The sequence below is a fragment of the Eubalaena glacialis genome, chromosome 3, assembly GCF_028564815.1.
Source record: "Eubalaena glacialis isolate mEubGla1 chromosome 3, mEubGla1.1.hap2.+ XY, whole genome shotgun sequence".
In the NCBI taxonomy this organism is placed as follows: Eukaryota; Metazoa; Chordata; class Mammalia; order Artiodactyla; family Balaenidae; genus Eubalaena; species Eubalaena glacialis.
The window spans coordinates 186,661,211-186,683,327 of NC_083718.1; the positions used below are offsets into that span (position 1 = coordinate 186,661,211).

General features: G+C 47.4%; 1 protein-coding gene across 1 annotated transcript; it reads left to right on the plus strand.

Annotated features, from left to right (window-relative positions):
* Positions 1-244: 244 nt before the first annotated feature.
* Positions 245-20,805, plus strand: EXOSC10 (exosome component 10). Its single transcript, XM_061184974.1, has 25 exons — positions 245-373; positions 2,558-2,694; positions 3,442-3,565; positions 4,612-4,716; positions 5,006-5,171; positions 5,321-5,435; positions 6,517-6,592; positions 7,109-7,219; positions 7,425-7,568; positions 8,073-8,263; positions 9,295-9,451; positions 9,594-9,742; positions 9,907-9,957; positions 10,607-10,718; positions 12,156-12,206; positions 12,369-12,447; positions 12,541-12,650; positions 14,808-14,903; positions 15,248-15,322; positions 16,483-16,570; positions 17,668-17,741; positions 18,273-18,444; positions 19,352-19,413; positions 19,959-20,035; positions 20,664-20,805. The coding sequence occupies exons 1-25, from the start codon at positions 263-265 to the stop codon at positions 20,692-20,694; spliced, it is 2,664 nt and encodes an 887-aa protein (XP_061040957.1). The 5' UTR covers positions 245-262; the 3' UTR covers positions 20,695-20,805.
* Positions 20,806-22,117: the final 1,312 nt, after the last annotated feature.

Genomic DNA, 22,117 nt, shown 5'->3' on the forward strand with positions numbered 1-22,117 from the left:
AGTGAGTCAGGGGGCCACGGAACCAGAGCCTGGGAGGAGCAGGCTTTAAATATAAGAATAATTGGGTCCTCCAGGTCTTACCGTGAATCACTGGGTTGCTGGCATGAAATAATATGAGATTAAGGAAAAAGGTCAAGTTCCCTGGGTGGAGTACTCAGAGCTGATACCGCCCCAACTCAAGAATAGCCTTCGCACATGCGCAGTGCGTGCACGTCGCGTTGGCTGAGGCACTCTCGCGAGAAAAGCCGTGCAAGCTGGAAAAATGGCGCCTCCCGGTCCCCGAGAGTCCAAGGCCCAGTCGGCGACGAGCGCGACCAAGTCTGACGGGGAGATGGTGCTGCCCGGCTTCCCCGATGCAGACAGCTTCGTGAAGGTGAGTTCGTGAGGCTTCGGGGGCACAGGGAGCCGCCCGCGGCTGACCGGAAGCAGGCGCGGACCCTTTTGGAGGCCGCCCACGCGGCCGCGTGCAAGCTGCAGCCGAGCCCCGGGCGGGGGTCTAGGGGCCGCTGCCCGCTCCGGGCACAGTCTTCATCCTCCGGGGATGGGGCCTCGCACGCTGACACTGGGGGACGCCACACTCCCCAGGGTCCTTGATCTCCCGTTTGCGCCCATGCAGTGCCGAGTATGGAGAGCCGTCTCCGCCCCGTGGGGAGGGCTTCCTGGTCACCCTGATGTCCCCAGCCCTCGCGACCCCGACCCCGCCCAGGCCTGAGCCACTCGACCAACTCTCCGGAGAGACTTGGCTGCTTTACACCTCCCGCGGCCGGGATGGCCCTTCTTCCCTCTGCTGAGGTCCAGTCCTACATAATCCCAAACCCTGGGTTTAATGTCACCTGTTACAGCTGCCACCGAGTGTCCCTCCTGGAGGTGCCATAGAACATTTATCAATGCCTCCTCGAAGGAACATAGAGTTCATTTAGATTATTTGTCTAATGGTGCTTAAATATGAACAAACAAACCTGATTAAACACCTCATGCATAGCTCTCACAAGACCATGAAACTAAAATAGTTTGTAAGTTAGCACTACAGATCCTCCAAAACGCCACTCACGTTATATCTAATTTATCATTAGCAGATGTTGTTATTAATTCATTTATTTGGTTCTGAATAGTTCCTGGGCCACTAGCCATGGTCCTGATTGGGTGGCTCAGTGCTACCATGTACCCCACCATGATTCAAGTTCCCATCTTTCGCTCTCTCTCTTTTTTTTTTTCTTGGAAAACATTTATTACACAACTCACAGTAATGTCAGCTGGCCTTGATATGACCAACCGTCATTTACCTATGACAGCCACTTCAGGTTTTTTCTCATTATCACACAACAATTAAAATAGAGACCTACTTGGCACTAACTGAGCCATAAACACTAGTCCAGTTGTGGACAGTAGCCATTCTAAATTGCTCATCCAAAAGATCTAGAATATTCTTATATTGTCTTTTTTTTTTTTTTGCCGCACCATATGGCTCATGCCGCACCACGTGGCTCGTGCCCCTTGCAGTGGAAGCGTAGAGTCTTAACCACTGGACCGCCAGGGAAGTCCCTTATACTTTTTTTTTTTTAATTTTTATTTATTTATTTATTATTTTTGTCTGCGCTGGGTCTTCATTGCTGCACGCGGGCTTTCTCTAGTTGCGGTGAGCGCGGGCTGCTCTTGGTTGCGGTACGTGGGCTTCTCGTTGCAGTGGCTTCTCTTGTGGAGCATGGGCTCTGGGCGCAGGGGCTTCAGTGGTTGTGGCACGCAGGCTCAGTAGTTGTGGCGCACGGGCTTAGTTGCTCCGTGGCATGTGGGATCTTCCCGGACCAGGGCTCGAATCCGTGTCCCCTGCATTGGCGGGCGGATTCTTTTTCTTTTTTTTTTTAATAATGAGATATTACATCTATTTATTTATTTACTTTTTTGGCTGCCTTGGGTTTTCGTTGCTGCGCGTGGGCTTTCTCTAGTTGCGGTGAGCGGGGGCTACTCTTTGTTGTGGTGCGCGGGCTTCTCATTGCAGTGGCTTCTCTTGTTGCGGAGCATGGGCTCTAGGCACACAGGCTTTGTAGTTGTGGCACGCGGGCTCAGTAGTTGTGGCACACGGGCTTAGTTGCTCCACGGCATGTGCGATCTTCCCGGACCAGGGCTCGAACCCGTGTCCCCTGCATTGGCAGGCTGATGCTTAACCACTGCGCCACCAGGGAAGTCCCCCTTATGCCTATTTTTCAAAGGTGGGAACTAAGGTTCAAATAAATAAAATAACTTGCCCAAGGTCACAGTCAATAGGTAGTAGAGGCAAGACTCAAACCCAGGCTGTTTTGAATATTAGTCATATTATATATGTATTTGTTCTTTCTCTCCCCACTCTCCCAAGAATGTAAGCTCCAAAACTTGGTTTCATGTTCACTGTTGTATCATAAGGGCTTGGTGTAAAATCGGCAGTAAATGAATATTTGTTGGCTGCATGAAGGTCTTCATCATCTAGCACAATTCATTATATATAGTAGATCTTGAAAAAAATGAGTTGCTGAATGAATGGTGATCCGTGTCTAAAACATGCTGTTTTTCTGGTTTTTGACAGTTTGCTCTTGGGGCAGTGATGGCAGTCACCAAGGCATCTGGGGGCCTACCACAGTTTGGTGATGAGTATGATTTTTACCGAAGTTTTCCTGGCTTCCAGGCATTTTGTGAAACACAGGGAGACAGGTTGCTTCAGTGGTAAGTACTATATATTGGTTTCTCATGTTGAAAGAAATGACTATAAAGAAGTAGATGATTTTTCCTGAAATTTTTTTTTTCTTACCATAATTTTCTGTGCTTTAGAGCTATAAAATGTAAAAACGAGACAGTGGGAAATGTTAATTAGGGAAATGTTACTTGGTAAATTTTGAGTTTTACTTTTAAAATATATATATTGACTATTGCAGCTATAGACAATCTTTTTTAATTAATATGGGACTTGAAAACCTAGATCCAAGATTCTCTCACACAACTTGGAAAGTCACAAGTATTAGCTTTCTTTTTCTTTTTTTTTTAATCTATTTTCTTTTTTAGTAATAGCTTTCTAATAAGTGTATTAGGACAGGCATTACACAAACATTGACTTTGTTTAACTGTTGCATGACAGAATTAGAGAATCTGTTTTAGATTTCATGTTAAAACGATGAATGCAGAGTACATTATTTACATAGTGTTATACATATTTTTTTAGAATTTAAAGGAAACTTTGGGATAGTTTCTTCCACCCCCTCAAATAACAGATGAGAAAAATAAGTCTTAGTGAGATTTAGTGAATTGCCCAGTGCCATACAACTAGCAATGTTGTTTGCTAAAGGGTGCAGGTTTTATTAGTTTGATCAAAAAGTATTGGGAATAGTCTGAGCCAAGCCTTGGGAGCTTTCTCCTAGATTGTAGACAAATGAATAAAAGTATACAAACTGATTTTGGTTTTCCTGTCCTTTCTAGCATGAGTAGGGTAATGCAGTACCATGGGTGTCGAAGCAACATTAAGGGTCAGAATAAAGTGACTGAGCTGGAGGACAAGTTTGATTTGCTAGTTGATACCAATGATGTTATTCTGGAAAGAGTGGTGAGTATTTCACATTACTCTTCAGGTTACTAACAGATGAAGAGCTTTTGTATTATTAAATATGAAAAGAAACCCAAGCACCTTAGGAAATGAAAAGAAAGGAAGTTTAGCATTTCTGGCCTGTAATGACATTCTCTCCCTCTGCTAGTTGGCTTCTTTTTCCCAAAAATAACGCACTTGTCTTCAGATATATCACTTCAGAGTATCACTGCCCCAGGGGAAGGCTATTTTTAAAGTGCCATATTAGTAATCTACCTTCCAGATTTGCGAATCCCATTTTGTTGCAAGAGAAGAGGCCTCTGGATACGGATCCCAACCAAAATTTAGTCTATTTTTACTATTCTCCACAGTCTGCTGAACACCCTGACTTGCATAATTGGAGGGAGATGTGAATCATTTGATCTAGCTGACTGTCTCCTTACACCTAATACTACAGCATAACATTCCTTACAGAAATACACAGAGATTGTCCAAAACACATCTAACCCTCAGCCATGTGACAGTCCTGCAGATATTTAAATCATGCTCTCCTGTCCCTTGAAGTCATCTCTTCCATGGTCTAAATGCCCACAGGTCTTTCAGTGGTTTCTCATACTTTATGATTTCAAGTCCTGCCATTTATCAACTGGGTGCACCTCTGTTAATGGTGCCCAAACTGAGATTCCACATCTTTACAGACTAGATCAGGACACGCTTCATTCTCACTCTAAATACCGTACCTCTATGTTTACTACAGTCTAGGGTCTTTTTAATTATTTTAGTGGGCCACATCATACTGTTGAATCACTTTTGAATTTTCAGCCCAATTCAGAACTGTAAAGAGACTTGATCACGGGTAGGGAGTGCCTGATTACTGCCCTGTCGTGGAGCAAATAATGCTTCAGTTATTTGCGATGACTCTCTAATCTCCTCTCCTACAGTGATCCACCCTTATAAGTGCGTACTCTCGCACATAATTCTCTGAATGTATTTCGTAAAAATTTTAGGTAATTAGCTCTGTTAACTCTGAAAGGAAGATACTAAATTAATATCTCTTTTGCTCTTAGGGCATTTTACTGGATGAAGCATCAGGTGTAAATAAGAATCAACAGCCTGTCCTCCCTGCAGGATTGCAGGTCCCTAAAACCATAGTGTCCAGCTGGAACCGGAAGGTGAGGGCTGCTTTTCAGGTGAACTAGAGCTTTCAGTGTCAGCTTTGCAGTAGGGCCCTTGTGCATTCTGATTTGCATTTCTGTTTTAACTTATTGGACACAGAACTGGCCACTGCCTAACTTGTTCTCATAAACAGACACAACCTAATTACACCCTCTTGTCTAACCCCCCAGTCTCACACACACATGCATTCTTAAATGAGTGGTCCTTGGAAGGCATAAATTGGAATTTAGTTTTCTAATTCATCAAGTTGCTGTGTTATAAAGTATTTATATTTGTTGATCATAGGCAGGAGAATATAGCAAAAAAACAAAATCTGAAACATTCCGGCTGCTTCATGCAAAAAACATCATCCGACCTCAGCTTAAATTCCGAGAGAAGATTGACAATTCCAACACGCCATTTCTTCCTAAAATCTTCGTCAAGCCCAATGCTCAGAAACCCCTCCCTCAGGGTAAGTAGTGCCAACTCTGCCCAACAAAAACAAATCAAGGGGAAAAGGTATCCCTCCCACCTTCCTTTCTTCAAATTCAGAGGCAGCCAGTTAACCCTCCATAACTAGACAAGACGTGAATGTGTCTTTGTCGCTGCTTGGGTCCCCAGCACTCTCTAAAGAAAGGCGGGAGCGCCCACAGGACCGACCTGAGGACTTGGATGTCCCCCCTGCCCTGGCGGATTTCATCCATCAGCAGAGAACCCAGCAGGTGGAGCAGGACATGTAAGTGTTTGCCCGTCTGAACGTCCTGCTGTGGGTCCTGGTCCTCGTGCCGCATTTTCACTCCGTGTCACTTTTGGAAAACGTGTGAATGAGAACAGAATCTGAGGAGTGGGTGACTTTCTTCACCTTATCCTGACGTGCATCTTACCGATTAAACCTCCTGCTTGTGTTCGCAGAGGGCCTCGCACAAGCACCGTCTTACGCAGCCCTCACACAGCCCTGAGAGCTGCCAGTTGCTCTCGTCCCCGTTGGGCAGATGAGAAAACAAAATTAGGGATGCTAACTTCCCACAGAACTAGAACATTAAGCCCAAGTTTTCTTAAAATTGTCCTTCCTTTGTACCACTCTGCCTTTCTTGTTAGGTGTGGACTCCAGCAAGAAGGTAATGCTCACCAATAAATTCAGTACAGAAAAGACATTTCTCACTGGCAGGATAAGCATCTTGCAAAAACTTTGCTTAAAACAGACCAGAGGACTTTGATTTCAGTTTAAAGAAAAACGGTGATGAAAACTTCGTCAGTGTTGGTCTTTTTCTCACACGCAGCCAGAGTGTCTGAGCGTTTGTGCCTCAGCCCCAGCTCTGCACTGTGAGGCCACTAGCTGAGTGCTAGAGAAATAAAGGTAATGAAAGGCAGCCCTGCCCTCAAGGAACTCAGAGACTTAGGATTTTTATGCAAGTATCTGATAGAGGAACTGAAAAAAATACATCATTTGGTATGTGACCAACTGAGGTATTGACCACCCTCTCTCACCTCACAGATTCGTTATTCCAAACCACAAGGAATTACATATTTCACCTTTCTGTATCATCCACAACAGCAACCGTAGTGTTTGGCCAATTAGTGCTCAAATCTTTATAAATGAATCGATTTTGAATTATCATACTTTAAGGGTGAACAAGTTTCACCCAATTTTTTTTTTTTTTGATGCACTTGAATCGTCGTTGAAACAATGATGCTTTTTGAAATATTTTCACAATGGTCTTTTCTTGTTTGTGTTTACGAATTGGATTAAAGCAGTTGTTCTTCCTTGAATCATGGAATTAATCAAAAAGATTTTTCTTTTTGTTTTATTGATGCAGGTTTGCACATCCTTACCAGTACGAACTAGATCACTTCACTCCACCAGACTCAGTCCTTCAAAAGCCAGAGCCTCAGGTAAGTGCCCAACCTTAGCTGATGGATGGTACCCAGGTAGCCCAGGAAGAATCAAATACATAGATTAGTGGATGTAATTTTGGCTTTCCTTAAATATTTTTAAAGTAGAAGGTTATGACTTTGGACTATTTCGTGAACTCGTAATTTTGGTACTTTCATGAAAGATGATTCTTTTTTTTAAAATTTATTTTATTTATTTATGGCTGTGTTGGGTCTTCGTTTCTGTGCAAGGGCTTTCTCCAGTTGCGGCGAGCAGGGGCCACTCTTCATCGCGGTGCGCGGGCCTCTCACTATCGTGGCCTCTCTTGTTGCGGAGCACAGGCTCCAGACGCGCAGGCTCAGTAATTGTGGCTCACGGGCCCAGATGCTCCGCGGCATGTGGGATCTTCCCAGACCAGGGCTCGAACCCGTGTCCCCTGCATTGGCAGGCAGATTCTCAACCACTGCGCCACCAGGGAAGCCCCAAAAGATGATTCTTAACAGCCTTCTCTTTCTGCCCGTACTTCTGTGATGCAGTTATACAGACCTGTAGGAGAGACACCCTGCCACTTCGTGTCCTCGCTGGATGAACTAGTGGAACTCAATGAAAAGCTCCTGAAGTGTCAAGAATTTGCTGTAGACTTGGAGGTAACTTGTTAATGACCTGGAATGAAATTTTTACATTTCCTGTGAGTTCAACTACTCAAGAAATATAAAATTAATACTAATTTAAATCTACTTTTTGGTAAAAATTAATTATATTACTCTGCTTTATAACTGACTTCAAAATCGGTAGAGGTAAGCCTGGTAAAATCTTTTTTCTCCTGTTCTCCCTTCTTTCTGTGTGTTTTAGCACCACTCTTACCGGAGCTTCCTAGGGCTCACCTGCCTGATGCAGATTTCCACCCGGACAGAAGACTTCATCGTTGACACCCTGGAGCTTCGCAGTGACATGTACATTCTCAATGAGAGCCTCACAGACCCAGCTATTGTTAAGGTCAGCCAGCCTTTTCCCACTCTTGCATGTGAGTGCAAGATTTAGGTGCTTTTCAGTTTACTGTTTTCATCATTTCAACGTAGACCCAATAAAGTTGAGAGAAATAACAGTAACTTCACACTAGGGTACCACATGCTAAACTGCTTTTGTTTCTAAACCCCTGTTAGAAGAGCTAAGACTTAGCTCGTTACCGCCCGGAAAAATGTTAAATCACTTGGATGAGTACTGCAGTGAGCCCGTGCTCTCAAGATTGTTTGGACTTAATGACTACCCTTGAAGCTAGCAGAGCAGCTTTCTTAGAATCATCAGCTGTTAGCAGTTACGAGTATGCGATTAGGAGTGTAGAAGGCTGTGGCCCAAATTAAAAGGCATTTAAAACTGAACCCATCTTAATCTTTATCCTGGCTTCTAATTCCAGTGTTCTAATAACCTAGGGGCAGAGTTCATTTCAGAGTATAAGTGGCCTTGTGCCACTGTACTGCATGACTGTGGTTTTGTTTTCAGGTCTTCCATGGTGCCGATTCAGACATAGAATGGCTACAGAAGGACTTTGGGTTGTACGTGGTAAACATGTTTGATACCCATCAGGCAGCACGCCTTCTTAACCTGGGCAGGCACTCCCTCGACCATCTGCTGAAGCTCTACTGCAACGTGGAAACAAACAAGCAGTATCAGCTGGCCGACTGGAGAATACGGTTAGTTTGTTCTTGACCAGGAAATGGGGATGGCGGAAGAAGGCCTGGGCGTTCATTAACTCCCACTCCTGGAGACCTTTGTGCAGGCTATAACACCATTTGAATCTTCAGTTGAATGTCCTTGGGCTTTTCTCCAGTTGTTTTTGGTGGCATAAAGACAACTGGAAGTTTTAGAATAACAGTGAAGTTTATGTTGGGCTGATTATGTTACATAGAGGGGAATGCTAGTAAGTTTCAGTTTAGTTCTGTAACGTGAAGAATTTAAAAGTTTTTAAATGGATTGGTTACAAAAATGCTTCCTGTTTGAAAAAGCTGGGAATTACTATCTTAGATAAACAAATAGTGCATTATGCTTCATGGAAATAGTAGTTGAAAGAGCCACACCGTGTCAGCATTTGTCCACGCCAGTCTCTTGTTTGTGACTCACGTCTCCCCGGTAGGGATGCTTGTGTATGTGTGAGATGGTCTCCCATAGGTGTGAGAGAATTCTAAGGTACAGAGTTGACTTAGCCTTGTAGTCAGTGTTTACTATAGTCAAAGGCTGTAACAGAGTCTTGGCCATACTTTGTGGGATTCTTGCTCACCTTGGTCATTTTCAGGTGGCCGGCTTCCTCTTTGAGGTTGCAACTGTTGTATGGAGAAGCACCAAGCTTTTCTCCACTTCTCATGCCAGAATTTCTAAAGAGAATCTAGCAAAGTCCAAATGTAAGATGAAAATGATAAAATCTAAAAACCATTACCTGTTATTTAACCCATGCCACGTGCCATACACTGGGCTAAGATTCAAACTCAGGACGGCAGGGCCCTTATTTTTAACCACATCATTGCCCTGCCGCCCTTTCTACCCAGCTGTGAAAGGAGTGGCTTGTCATATGAAGATGCAGGAGATGCTGGTAGAACTGTAGTATTGGCTGGGAGAGAATCTTTGATATCAGAAGCAACCAAAAATGTCTTCGCTCCAGCAGCGTAGACAAGTTGAATTGCCGCCCAGGGGGAAAGGTGTGAAACAGTGTTCTCTGTTGCGACTCTAGACCTCTGCCTGAGGAAATGCTCAACTATGCACGAGATGACACTCATTACCTGCTTTACATCTATGATAAGATGAGGCTGGAGCTGTGGGAGCGTGGCAACGAGCAGCCCACGCAGCTGCAGGTGGAGTGGCAGCGGAGCCGTGACATCTGCCTCAAGGTAAAGCCCGACACCCGGGTTCCGCTCAGGTCCTTGTTCTTTGCTTTGCTCTTTCCATTCATGAAAAGAGCCCAGTGTCTTGAAGAGCCCAGGGCACACTATTGATTCCCACTGATCTTGAATATTCGCTAATATTTTGCAGAAATTCATCAAACCTATCTTCACGGATGAGTCTTACCTGGAACTGTATAGGAAGCAAAAGAAACATCTCAACACACAGCAACTAACGGCCTTTCAGCTGCTGTTTGCCTGGAGGGATAAGACAGCTCGCAGGGAAGATGAAAGTTATGGGTAAGAGACTAGAGATTCTTTTAATCTTGCCAGGTCTGGTAACAAGGAAATAATGGACTCTTTTTCCTTTTTGCCATGAAAGTTGGTTGTTTTCCCAGGGTTATAGCATATAGTGGAACTTGTTGGCTGAATTTAATGTGATCCTCTTGTGTGTTTTATTCCAGATATGTCCTGCCAAACCACATGATGCTAAAGATAGCTGAGGAACTGCCCAAGTGAGTGAGACCTGATTAATATGCTCTGACTTTCTCAGTAGAGAAAAGTTGTCCTTCAGAATCCAGCTTCCCTGATTGTTAGTGCCTCAAGGCTGTTTACTCAGAGCAGATTAGTGCTCAAGGAAGTTAGCACCAAGGAATGCAGAATCTCTGCCCTTGGGCTGCCATTTAGGCAGTGAAACTTCTGAACTGGAACTGTTTCCGTGGATATGCCTTACACTGAGTCCCATGTAAGTCTCTGAGCCTATAGCATCCACTTACAAGGAAGGAAAATGTCTGTACCTTCTTCCAAATTAAGCTGTCTTATGATTTTAGATGTTTTATGATGTTAATTGAAGTATAAGCAGAGAATCAAAGTTCGTAATCTTCTATCACCTCCTTGCAGAATCGCAGTACAGCAGAGCTGCGGCCCTTCTTTCCAGCTCTCCCAGTTAGCAGGAGGCAGCTGTACGAGGCCGTCTGCTCAAGGCTCAGTGCGGCAGGGAGCACGTCCAGGAGCAGCTGGCTGGGCTGCCCTGACGTGAAGGTGTTTCCCTGGTGTTCACCTGAGCCTTCGTGCTCGGGCTTTATCTGGTTATTGTTCTTTGCTGGAGCCTTTGAGGGCTGTGTTCCCAGGCGTTGAGTTGAGTGTGTTCTCGCTTGCCTTCAGGGAGCCTCAGGGCATCGTAGCCTGCTGCAACCCTGTGCCACCTCTTGTACGGCAGCAGATCAATGAAATGCATCTTTTAGTTCAGCAGGCGCGAGAGATGCCCCTGCTCAAGGTAAGAAAGCTTTTCTGCTAAACGTTCCCAACTCAGCAGGTTCTCAACTCTGTCTGCCAGTGTCTTACTCCTTATGGTCTCCATTCTAAAAAAATCCTGAAGACATAATAGGATTTAGGAAATCCAGTGGGTGTATCTTTATGATAATCAAAAGCTGAAACTCATCCTTCTTTTTTTATGACCTTATCTTTGATCATCCAACGGTCAGTGATGTCTAATGATGTCTAATGGGCTGGTTAGCTGTTGTCTGGAGGCAGTTAACCCGGCAGGATAAAATGGAGTGGGGCTCTCAGCACAGAGAGCTTGTTTTGGGAAACGGGCAGTGGTCCGGAGTGAAGTGGTAGTGCCCTGGTGAGTGTGTTGGTCACAGAAATGGGAAGCAAAGGACGGGTACCAGAAGCATCTTCAGAAGAAAGATCGATGGGACTTCATAACAGATGGAGACAACAGCTGCCATCTCTTTTCTTCATTTTTTTGGCTGTACCGTGTGGCTTGTGGGATCTTAGCTCCCAGACCGGGGATCAAAGCCGGGCCCTCAGCAGTAAGAGCGCCGAGTCCTAACCACTGGACCGCCAGGGAATTCCCTGCCATTTCTTTTGGAGCACCATGCTAAGTGCTTTAGAGGTATTCTCTGACTGGCAAGTGGATTTGAAAATAACGGAGGTGGAGTCAAGGACAGTTCACTCCACATATAAAGCCGAGGTGATGGGAAACATGAGAACCTTGGATAGAAGAGGGGAATTCAGAAAGAGCTAACTGTGAAGGAGATGCTAAAGTTCAGGAAAATTTAGATGAAAGCAGGGTCCCCAGCCCATAATCCAGATCCATACATCTACATCTGTATCTGTATGTGCGATGCATGGGCACGCACACACCAGCACGCCTCTGCTCTTGTGTAGATAATACACGATGTCAGGTAAATTTGCATGTTTTGATTTGTGTTTTATTGGGACAGTTTTTAATGTTTTGTCTCAGTAGTATCAGTATGTGGTAAATCATGTTTAAGATTTTTTGAAAGATTATTGATTCCAGAAGACTTAAAATCAGCCCCTTTGAAAAGGTGAAAAAGAAGAGAATCTGAGGATAAACACATTTACTGTCTTCATGTTAAAATTTCTTTCTTGGCTCTATACTTTTTCCAAGTAAAGAGAGAAACGCTGGTGACGAGAAGAATCTTTATCAAACTCTTTGGAATCCTTCCACATTGTGCCTTGTTACGATAAAAGGTTTTATTCTTTCATCCAACAAGTGATTACTGAGCACTAAGTAATTATAGTGCCAGGCACTGGAAGGGATGAAGGGATGAGAGAAGATCTCTGGGCTCTTGAGAAAAACACCGTCTAGTGAATGGACCCGTCTGCGCTGAGGGGAAAAAAAATGTGTGTATCATCAAATTTAGGGAACTTTCCTCAAATTCTCTTTGTTTTTACTCTTCAGTCTGAAGTTGCAGCTGGAGTGAGGAAGAACGGGCCACCGCCCAACCCTGAGGTACCGTGATGTGTTTGTTGTTGCTTCTTTGGGGGAGACATCAGTCCAAGCCAGCGCGGACCCAACCTCCCTGACAGACACCAGGGCCTGACACCTCGGGCAGAAGGCTGCCCCCTGCTTGCAGGTTGTTCGTGCCAGCCTGGTGCTTTCTTTTTGATGCAGAGGTTGGAGAATGCTCTCTTCGGCCCCCACGACTGCTCCCACGCCCCGTCAGATGGCTGTCCTCTCATTGCAACCAGTGGTAATGAAAAGCCCTCTGGAATATCCTGGACAGCTGGGGCTGCCTGGTGTGCCATCCCACAGGCTTCGACCATGCTGACTTCCCTCCCTGTAGGGCCTGTGCCGGTGCAGAAGCAGGAGGGCCTCCCCACTGCCCAAGAAGAAGAGGAGGCCCTGCCGGACACCGGATGCCTTATCGCTACCGCTGTCATCACGTTATTTAACGTGAGTAACGTCTTCGGGGAGGGGAGACAGACCGGGGGGATGTACTGGGTTTATCACACAGGCTGTCTGCCTGGAGTGTCGTGGCCACCTCTGAGCCGAACACCAGAAGTAGAAGCCAGCGGTGGTGGGAGTGGGCATGGGGGCCATCAGCCAGATGGTGTTTGCTGCGCTGACGAGGAGGTCTTTGAGAGGTGGCAGAGGATTCTCTGTGCGCTCTGCGTGAGGAGATCCTCAAGGGAGGGTTGACATCTCGATACTCACTAATGGCCCCCCAGGGAAGCGGGTGTGGGCTCCAGGGACGCATAAGCAGGGACTTTTCCCGAACATCCACAGTCAAAGGACGGTTCACCCTGATTCCCGGAAGGGATGGAGTGATCTCTCCGATGAAGAGTGTGTGCTGCGTATGCCTCCCTGACAGCCGCCAGCACCACCTGTATGTGCTTTGGACGAACAAGAGAAGATTTAAAGAGCATTTCTCCAGTCTGGCTCGCTAGAGGAAGTGAGCTGCAGGAGATCAGGCACTAGGAAGTGGGTAGGAGCTTGTTCCCCATCCCAGAGGGAGGCTGAGTCCTGGTAGGTAGTGACTCCATCAGTGTGGCCCGCCTGAGCCCAGCCGTGTTCCCGGAATCGGGCTGGGATGCGACAGAGCTTATCGCGGTCTATCCCACCCAGCACACTTCTCCTTTCCGCCAGTGACTTGAGCTGCAGGTTGTTTGCACAAGGAAGACCAAGGTGCATTTGTTGGTCAGGATGGACAGATACTGAAATGACCAGGGACAAAAGGAGAACGCACAGATAAAATTCTGAATACAGCAAGCAATAGATGTGGTAGAAAGGAAAAACCATAATTTCTAGAAAGAAGGAACTGAGAAAGAGAAGCAAGAATACTGTCTGTATGGAAAAAGACAAGTATCAAGCTTAGCAGATGCTCAGATGGTTAAGAAGCTGGTGGTCCAGTCGGTTACGGGATCACCGTTCACAACTATTCCATCACACTCGGATGCTGGGCCAAAGCCAGGGAGGTGAAGTACCGCCTGCAAGATGTACCACCCGGGAGTGAACTTTCCTTTTCACTTAATTACATACATTTAGTCTTGCTTCGTGCGAAAAGAAGTCTAGGAGCTTTAGTTGACCGCAGAATTCATTGAGCCACAAAGTGATTAGGCAGCTAAAGATGTGAGCGTGAACTTGTGGCTGTGTGGACGTGTAAGCGCTGTGCCTGGTCTCAAGGATGCTGGATCCCCTCGTGCCCTGTGTGGCAGGGAGCCTAACTACAGAAAAAGCCAACGGGTAGCACATGCTGATGAACCCAGGTGGAAGCAACATTCTGTTGCATAATTTCACTGGTTACCCATAAAGGTGTATGATTTTAAATTTCAGGTAATTTCAGGTTACAACCCCACATTTTAGAGCCAGCCAGACCTGGGTTTAAATCCTTGTTCTGCACCTATTAGCTGTAAGGCTCTGGAAGACTTTCTTAACCTCTCCCAGCCTCGCTTTCCTCATCTGTAAGATGGTGAGAATAATGCCACATAGCTCATAGGTTGTAAGGACATGGTGAGAATTCATTGATTCAGTAAATACGTATTAAACACCCTACTGTGTGCTATTACAGGTTATTACAGTGCTTTATACATAGGGGAGGCTTTAAAAAAATTAGTCGTTAATATTGTAAATCAACTATACTTAAATTTTAAAATTTTAAATTAAAATAGTTTGTTTTTTGGGTTTTTCTTTGGGTTTTTCGGGGGTTTGTTTCTGTTTTTTGTTTGTTTTTGTTTTCATTTTTTTTGTTTTTGTTTTTGTTTTTTTGCAGCTTACAGAATCTTAGTTCCCCAACCAGGGATTGAACCTGGGCCACTGCAGTGAAAGCACCGAGTCCTAACCACTGGACTGCCAGGGAACTCCCAAAAAAGTTTTAAATAAAAAAATAAATTTAAGTTATTCCCTGGTGCTCCAGTAGTTAGGGCTCCGTGCTTCCACTGCAGGGGGCACGGGTTTGATCCCTGGTCAGGGAACTAAAATCCCGCATGTGGCATGGCGTGAATGAATGAATGAATGTCAGCTGTTAGTATCATTACTGTTACTGTTATTCCTCTTGCTTGTATCTTAATGTCGCAGAATGATTACATGAGTGATCATTTTCTGTCCCTGCAGGAACCTAATGCTGAAGAAAATGGAAAGAGTCCATTAACAGTTGCACAGAAAAAAGCCCAGAACATAATGGAGTCCTTTGAAAATCCATTTCGGATGGTAAGTAATGGTTGTGTATGTTAAGCGCTGACAGAAGAGGCAGAGCTTTCTGTAGCTGTAGGTGCCTTTTGCCTGGAAGAGAAGCTGAGAGTCTTCAGAGACTGGAAGCCTCAAAACTGTGAAGTCGTCCCCGGCGGTGGGTTGAGACCTGGAGTCAGGTCTTTTGAGACAAAGCCGAAAAGAAGACCCCACTTGAGGGCCAGGCAGCTGCGGCCAGGCTGATGCTTTACACTGAGGCCTCCTAAGATGGAACCAGCAAGAAAACTCCCATCTCAGCGCCACCGACCTCTGGGTCCGGATTCCATTTCTCAGCGGTTAACGTGACTGTGTCTCCGTCTCTCCAGTTTCTGCCTTCACTAGAATCCCGGGCTCACGTTTCTCAGACAGCAAAGTTTGATCCATCTTCGAAAATCTATGAAGTAAGTGGATTTGTCACCCTTTCTAAGAGTGACTTTCTAAGAAAAGGGGACTTTTTAATTTCTTAAACCAGGTTTCTGTTTTAAACAAGCCCATCTGTGAACCTCCCTGAAAGTGAATGCAAGAAACACTTCATATATAAACATTGTTTCCAGAGAGAGCAGCCAGACCTTAATCAGATTTTCGAAAGCATTGGGGAACTTTTTAAGAAACAGATCTTTGGTTTTTGTTTTTTTAAATTGAATTTTAATTTACTTGGTGTAAAGTACACATATATGAAATGTACAGCTTGATGCGTTTTTATATATGAATATTACTTTAAGGTTCTTAAAGGTGACAGCTTAAATTTTAAAACACTCTCGTATATTGTGTGGTTTGTTTTTAACAGCATTATGAGTAAGAATGAGAGTACATCTTCCCTGGGTCCCCATGAGATGTTCCTGGGAGCCCGCTTGTTAATTGTCTGTTAAAAGCCCTCTTCCTCCCTGCAGAAAGTAGCGCTCTGGTCAGATGGGTGGCCTGCCTTTCTCTGCTCCCAGCACCACTCTTTCTTTAGGCAAGAGAATCAGGCCGACACCCTGATGGGCCTCCGCCCTGTCACTGGTGGTTAGCCTGCTGCTGTTAGACGGGGAGTCAGGCAGGGTTTCCCCATTGGTTGTGGCACATGCAGCAGCCATCCGTCCCTCACCGTGCTTGCTGGTTCCTGTCACCTAGATGCGTTCTAGGGCCGCAGGTACAGGTGGTGTCCTAAAGAAGCACATCAGACTTGCAGGAGTCCTGCCTTGAATACCATCTCCGCCATTTATTAACCATGCCCCTTGGACAAGTTATTTAGCTTCTCCAAGACTGTTTCCTGTCCGTAAAGCAGGGGTGATGTTAACGCCACTGTCCCGGGATCACAGAAGGGACTGAATGAGATGGTGGATATGCGAGCATCCAGCCCAGTGCCTGGGATACAGCTGTACTTTGTCCTTCTTAATAAGTAGCTTATAAATAAAGCCAGCCTGAGGTTTTATTTTGTGTGTCATTAGATATGGAACTTATAACCTAGAATGTATATAGCTACTAGGTTAGCATGCTCTGCATCACCTCATTAAAAAAATAAAGCATTCCTAGGTGGCTGAGTTCTGGAGTTTTTTTGTTTTGTTTGTTTTCATTATAGATCAGCAACCGTTGGAAGCTGGCAAGCCAGGTACAGGTACAAAAAGAATCTAAAGAAACTGCCAAGAAGAAGGCAGCTGAGCAAACAGGTAGCGTAGCATTTGCTTCCTCAGAAACTCAGCGCATTTGTTAGAGAACAGCCCTTGCACGTCGTTCTGTCGATTTAATCGTTCAACGAAGTGCCAGATACAGCAAAGCAGACCCAGCCCTGCCCTCCGCAGCCTCCCCCCTGCTGAGGGATGGCGGACGGTCAGCCGGTAGATGTGTGAGCTGTCAGGGCAGCGGGTACTTGCTCAGAGAGCGAGGTAGGAAGTGCTGGGGGGTGGGCCTGAGGGGCCGCGGGGCTACTTCCGTCCGGCAGTCAGTGAACGTGACGTTGAGCAGAGACCAGCCGCGCTCGGGGGGAGGGTACCGGACCGGAGGCCCAGCGAGGCCAAGGCCACAGCTCGCCGTGCTGCTCAGAGTGGCCAGGAGGCCCAGGGGGTGAGGAAGGCGGGAAGGAGGGGAGGACAGAGGGCAGGAGTCCGTTGTCAGGACTTGTATTCCAAGTGAGTTGGGAGCCTTGGAGGGTTCTGAGCAGAAGAGGGACATGCGCTGTGTTAGGCTGTGGAGGCCTCGCCCTGGAAGCTGCGCGGAGGGCAGGGCGAGGAGTCCGGCCAGGAGGCAGGGCCGGAATGCAGGTGCGAGGGGACGCTGGCGTGGACGCTGGCGTGGATGACCTGGGGACAGAGCAGGCGGTGAGAAGTCAGAGCCTGGGTGTGGCCCGTAGTGAAGCCGATGGCGTTGGGTGAGGACTCAAGTGTGGTCCGTGGACTCGAGAGGTTTCGTCCTGAGTGCCTGAGGAGGTGGGGCTGCCGTCGACAGTGAGGCTGAAGCGGGAGCCGGTTTGAGGCGGACGAGGTCCTGGTTCTGGTCCTTCACGTGTTACAGTTGAGATCCCGGCGCAGCATCCTCAGAGGTGTCCCGTAGGCCAGTGCATGAGGGGCGGGTGTGGGTGTGGACCGAGAGGGCGGGTGATGAGAAGAGCATCTGGGCCCGCGCCCCAAGGCAGCCACCCTGTGGGGATTTGGGGAGGTGGGGTGGGACCAGCAAAGGGCGCTGAGGGCCAGGGAGGGCGCGCTGAGCTGGGGCAACCGCTGTGGGCAGAGGAGGGCGGAGGCTGCACAGAGACGGTTCTCTCTTGCAGTTGCCCGGGACCAGGCCCAGGAGGAGTACAGAGCAGCAGCGGAGCAGGCCGTGTCCGTCCGCCAGCAGGCTGCCGTACGTGCTGGCTTTTCTGCTGTTTTTTCTGCTTTTTCTGGTTGTGGTCAGGATTTTTCTCGAACATCAGGAGGGCTTACCCTCAGCTTTGGATTAAATGCTTGCTCCTTCCCAGTTCATGCTGGCTTGTCAAGTAGTGCTGCCTCATGCCCCTTGAGAAAGTTGACGTTGTCATCCCTCTTCGCTGTTCCTCCCTCCGCGTTTGGCGTAAACATGCCCCTGTCCTGTAGCAGTAGACAGGGCTTCGAGCCCGCTCTGTGTCCCACTCCTCCTGGGAGCTGTTTCGCTCCCCGGCACCCGAACACTCTGGAATGCTCAGCCCCGGCCTTTCGAAGTGGCCTGATGTCATTCTCCCTCTGGGAGCTCCTCTCGGTCCACCTGGCAGTAGCCCCGCCCAGACTCCCCGCCAGCGCTCCTCTCCCCATCACCGAATCAGTTGTTACAGCCCAGGAGGCGGTGGGTCCCTCGCGATGTGCTCACTGGGGGGCACGCGGGGTGTGCTGCTCTCTTACGGGTCTGTTCAATCCACAGCTAGAGAACGCGGCCAAGAAGAGAGAACGAACAACAAGTGACCCGAGGACGACAGAACAGAAACAAGACAAGAAACGACTCAAAATTTCCAAGAAGCTAAAAGACCCAGATCCACCAGAAAAAGATTTTACCCCATATGACTACAGCAAGTCGGATTTCAAGGCTTTTGCTGGTGAGGCCAGAAGTGGTGCCCTGCAAGGACTACCTGGCCATGTCACATGGGAGGAAGCTGTGGGGTAAAGAAACAGCGGGCCTTCGGCGGAGCTTAAGCTCTGCCTGAGACCTGGCACGAAGCAGGAGTTGTGAGGGCAAGGCAAGGACACAGTGGTGACCGGACGGAAACCCACCTCCCTCAACCCCTGGCACTGACTTGTAGGAGCCGCTCTGGTGGTTCAGCAAGATGGTGTCTGTTCTAATCGTGGCTTCGTCCTTCTTCACAAGAGCTTGTGCCCAGAAACACGTTTTCTCACAGACAGGCAGATACACACACACACACACACACACACACACACACACACACACACACACACACACACACACACACACACACACACACTAAAGCTTTGGTTTGTTGAGAAAACCTGACACACACACACACTAAAGATTTGGTTTGTTGAGAAAACCTGATGCCCAGGAGATGAAGCTCTGTGCTTCCTGAGCCGGTGAGAGCCTGTCTACTTTGAAGGGGCTGTAGGTGGCATTCCTGACTACAGAGCAGCCTCCTTGGCAACACAGCAGTCTTTTCTGCAGGAATGTCACCTCTGGTCCCAGTTTACTGACAGTGGCTTCATCCTGCACAGAAACCAGATAGATTTCCTTGATGTAAAGTGGCCAGTGCTTTAGCCACCTGCCCCTGACCTAAGAATAGACCCGTGAGAAATGAGCCTTGTCTCCAGGCTGCCCTTAGCTACTGGGAACATGATCTGTGAAGTTACATCAGTCAGAAGTGTCTCTCGGTAAGGGGGTAGTGGACTGACGGCCCACACTGCATGAATGTTGTGCCCCCGGCCCGGTAGTAAGTGTTGTGTGTTTTCACTCACTCACACGATCACCGGCGTCTCTCTTCTCTTACCTTGCAGGAGACAGCAAATCCACACCTTCTTCCCAGTTTGACCCAAATAAGCAGCCACAGTCTGGCAAGGTAAGTAGTAGACTGAGAACTCCAGCATGCTCGAGGTGCGTGTTCGTTGACCTCTTCCACTGCTCGGAAGACAGGTCCGTCTAGGAATCCTTTTTGCGTATCTTTTCCCTCACCTCATTTCTTCCCAAGTACAGACAATACCCATCAACTACTCTAGCAAGAAAAAAATGTTTTAAAGAGTCTATAGAAGTGAGTGTGTGGTTTTGAAGGGTGTTACTGTTTGCTGCCATGGGAATTATAGCCACAGGCCGAAACCCTCCCTGTGGCCTGCCTTTGCCCCCCTTGGGCGTTGCTGCCAGTCAGAGCAGAGGGTGGCTGGACGTCTGGCGTGGGGGGGGGGCGAGGCCCACGTGGAGCCCTCCCGTTTCTTCAGTAGCTCATCTATATGGCCTTGCCTTCAGAAACACCCAGAAATATCCAGTTGCAAGAAAACCAAAGTCACACCAGTGGCGCTGGAGTCCTTGATGGGCCATCTGAGCTCAGGGGTGTTTTCCTGTGAGTCTTGCAGTCATGGTTGTCACTCACCCTCAATGGCTTCTTTTCAGAAATGCACTGCAGCCAAAAAAATTAAACAGTCGATGGGAAACAAAAGCATGTCCTTTCCAACTGGAAAGTCAGACAGGTACGTGCGAGACGGCCGGTGTGGCCCGGGAAACCCAGTGATCAGCTCCGAGGCCTTACCTGGGAAGACTTTCAGAGGGCCTCTCCCAACCCGATCCCGCCCTTTGTCATTTGGAAAACTAGCTGGGACAGGAGAGGTGATCGCTGGATGCCAGTCACAGCCACGGCCTCCCAGGGCTCCAGTCACCCTCAGCGGTACCATACGGTTTCCCAGGGGCACCTCAGAGCAAATAGGTCTGAAGTTTGCCTAGATCAGCTTGTTTCTGAGGAATGAGAAAAACAATCCGTAAGCAAATGTGGGTTGTCATTGTTCAGGAATATTTTAGTTAGAGGCGTGAAACCCTGATCCTTGAGGCAGACCCTGAGGTCAGAGGACTCGCCCCCAGGCTGTGGCCATAAAGGAGGGACCTGCCTGTAGATCTCGGTCAGCTCGGCCGTTCCGGCCCCGCTCTTGTCCGCTGGAGTTTCGGGGCACATTGCTGCCCCGCTCAGTTCTCGCAACCCCCAGACAGTCCATTTTCCCTCAGTTCTGCATGATTAAGGTTCGCCACGTTTTATAAACTGGCTGAGAGCCGACGTTCAGCCAAACTGGAAGAACTAACCCTTTTGTTTTCGTGCTGTCTCTACAGAGGTTTCAGGCACAATTGGCCAAAGAGATAGTGTTGGAAGAGACCCTTGCGATCCTCCCATGGCCTGGAAGCACCAAGTGGTGGTGCTGGTTTTGTACAGACTCATTTTTAAACCATTAAATATAATTCTTACTGGAAGAAAGCTGGTTCCTGACTTTTCTTTTGCGGCCACCACGGCTCTGGCAGGAGAGAGCAGATCTCATCCTGTCCAGATCACCATCGTCAGTGGCCTGGGGTAAGTGTGCCCTTGGGGTGTGGTTTCTGGAGAAATCCAGAACCACCTCCAGGGGGGAATGCAGGAGGGTCTCCTGTGGCTCGGGAAAGGGAGGCCTGGAGCACAACGCTCACCCGACTGTCCGTCCCGGGAGTTCTCACTCGTTCACACGCCTTCAGATCACATGAATGAAGCCAAATGGTGGAAAGTACACTCGGGAGGGACTGGTGGGTGCCTGGAAGCAGCGGGGCTTCTCAACGGCCTGGTCTCTTCTCTGCTGCTTTCTCTCTCTCTTTTCTTTTTACACTTGTTTTTTCCCAATTATAAAAGTAATAACATGTTTATTGTAGGAAACGAGGAAGACATAGATAAATGCCAAGAGAAAAATTAAATCATCTTTAATTCTACCACACAGAGATAACCTTTAACATTTTGATAGAAAGGCTTTTTACCATGTATATCTTTTTTTTTTTTTTTTAATAAATGCATTTACTTTTGGCTGCATTGGGTCTTCATTGCTGTGCGTGGGCTTTCTCTAGCTGCAGCGAGCGGGGGCTACTCTTCTTTGTGGTTCACGGGCTTCTTATTGCGGTGGCTTCTCTTGTTGCAGAGCATGGGCTCTAGGCACGCAGGCTTCAGTGGTTGTGGCGCGCAGGCTCAGTAGTTGTGGTGCGTGGGCTCAGTAGTTGTGGCGTGCGGCTTCGGTAGTTGTGGCGTGCGGGCTCTAGAGCACAGGCTCAGTAGTTGTGGCGCAGGGGCTTAGCTGCTCCGCGGCATGTGGGATCTTCCCGGACCAGGGCTGGAACCTGTGTCCCCTGCATTGGCAGGCGGATTCTTAACCACTGCACCACCAGGGAAGTCCACCATGTATATCTATAACTTACAAACGGCTTTATATTTCTAGTCTTTCCCCTTTTTTCCTTAATATTTATTTATTTATTATTTATTTATTTGGTTGCGCCGGGTCTTAGTTGCGGCAGGAGGGCTCCTTAGCTGCGGCATGCATGCGGGATCTAGTTCCCTGACCAGGGATCAAACCCGGGCCTCCTGCATTGGGAGTGCAGAGTCTTATCCACTGCACCACCAGGGAAGCCCCTATAGTTTTTCACCTTTAAAGTTTATATTATGAGACTTTTCTCATTCTAAAATTCATTTTAGAATTATTAAACATTTTTAATTATTATTATTAAACATTTTAATTATTAAACATTTAGATTTCTATTTTTGTACTATTTTTTTT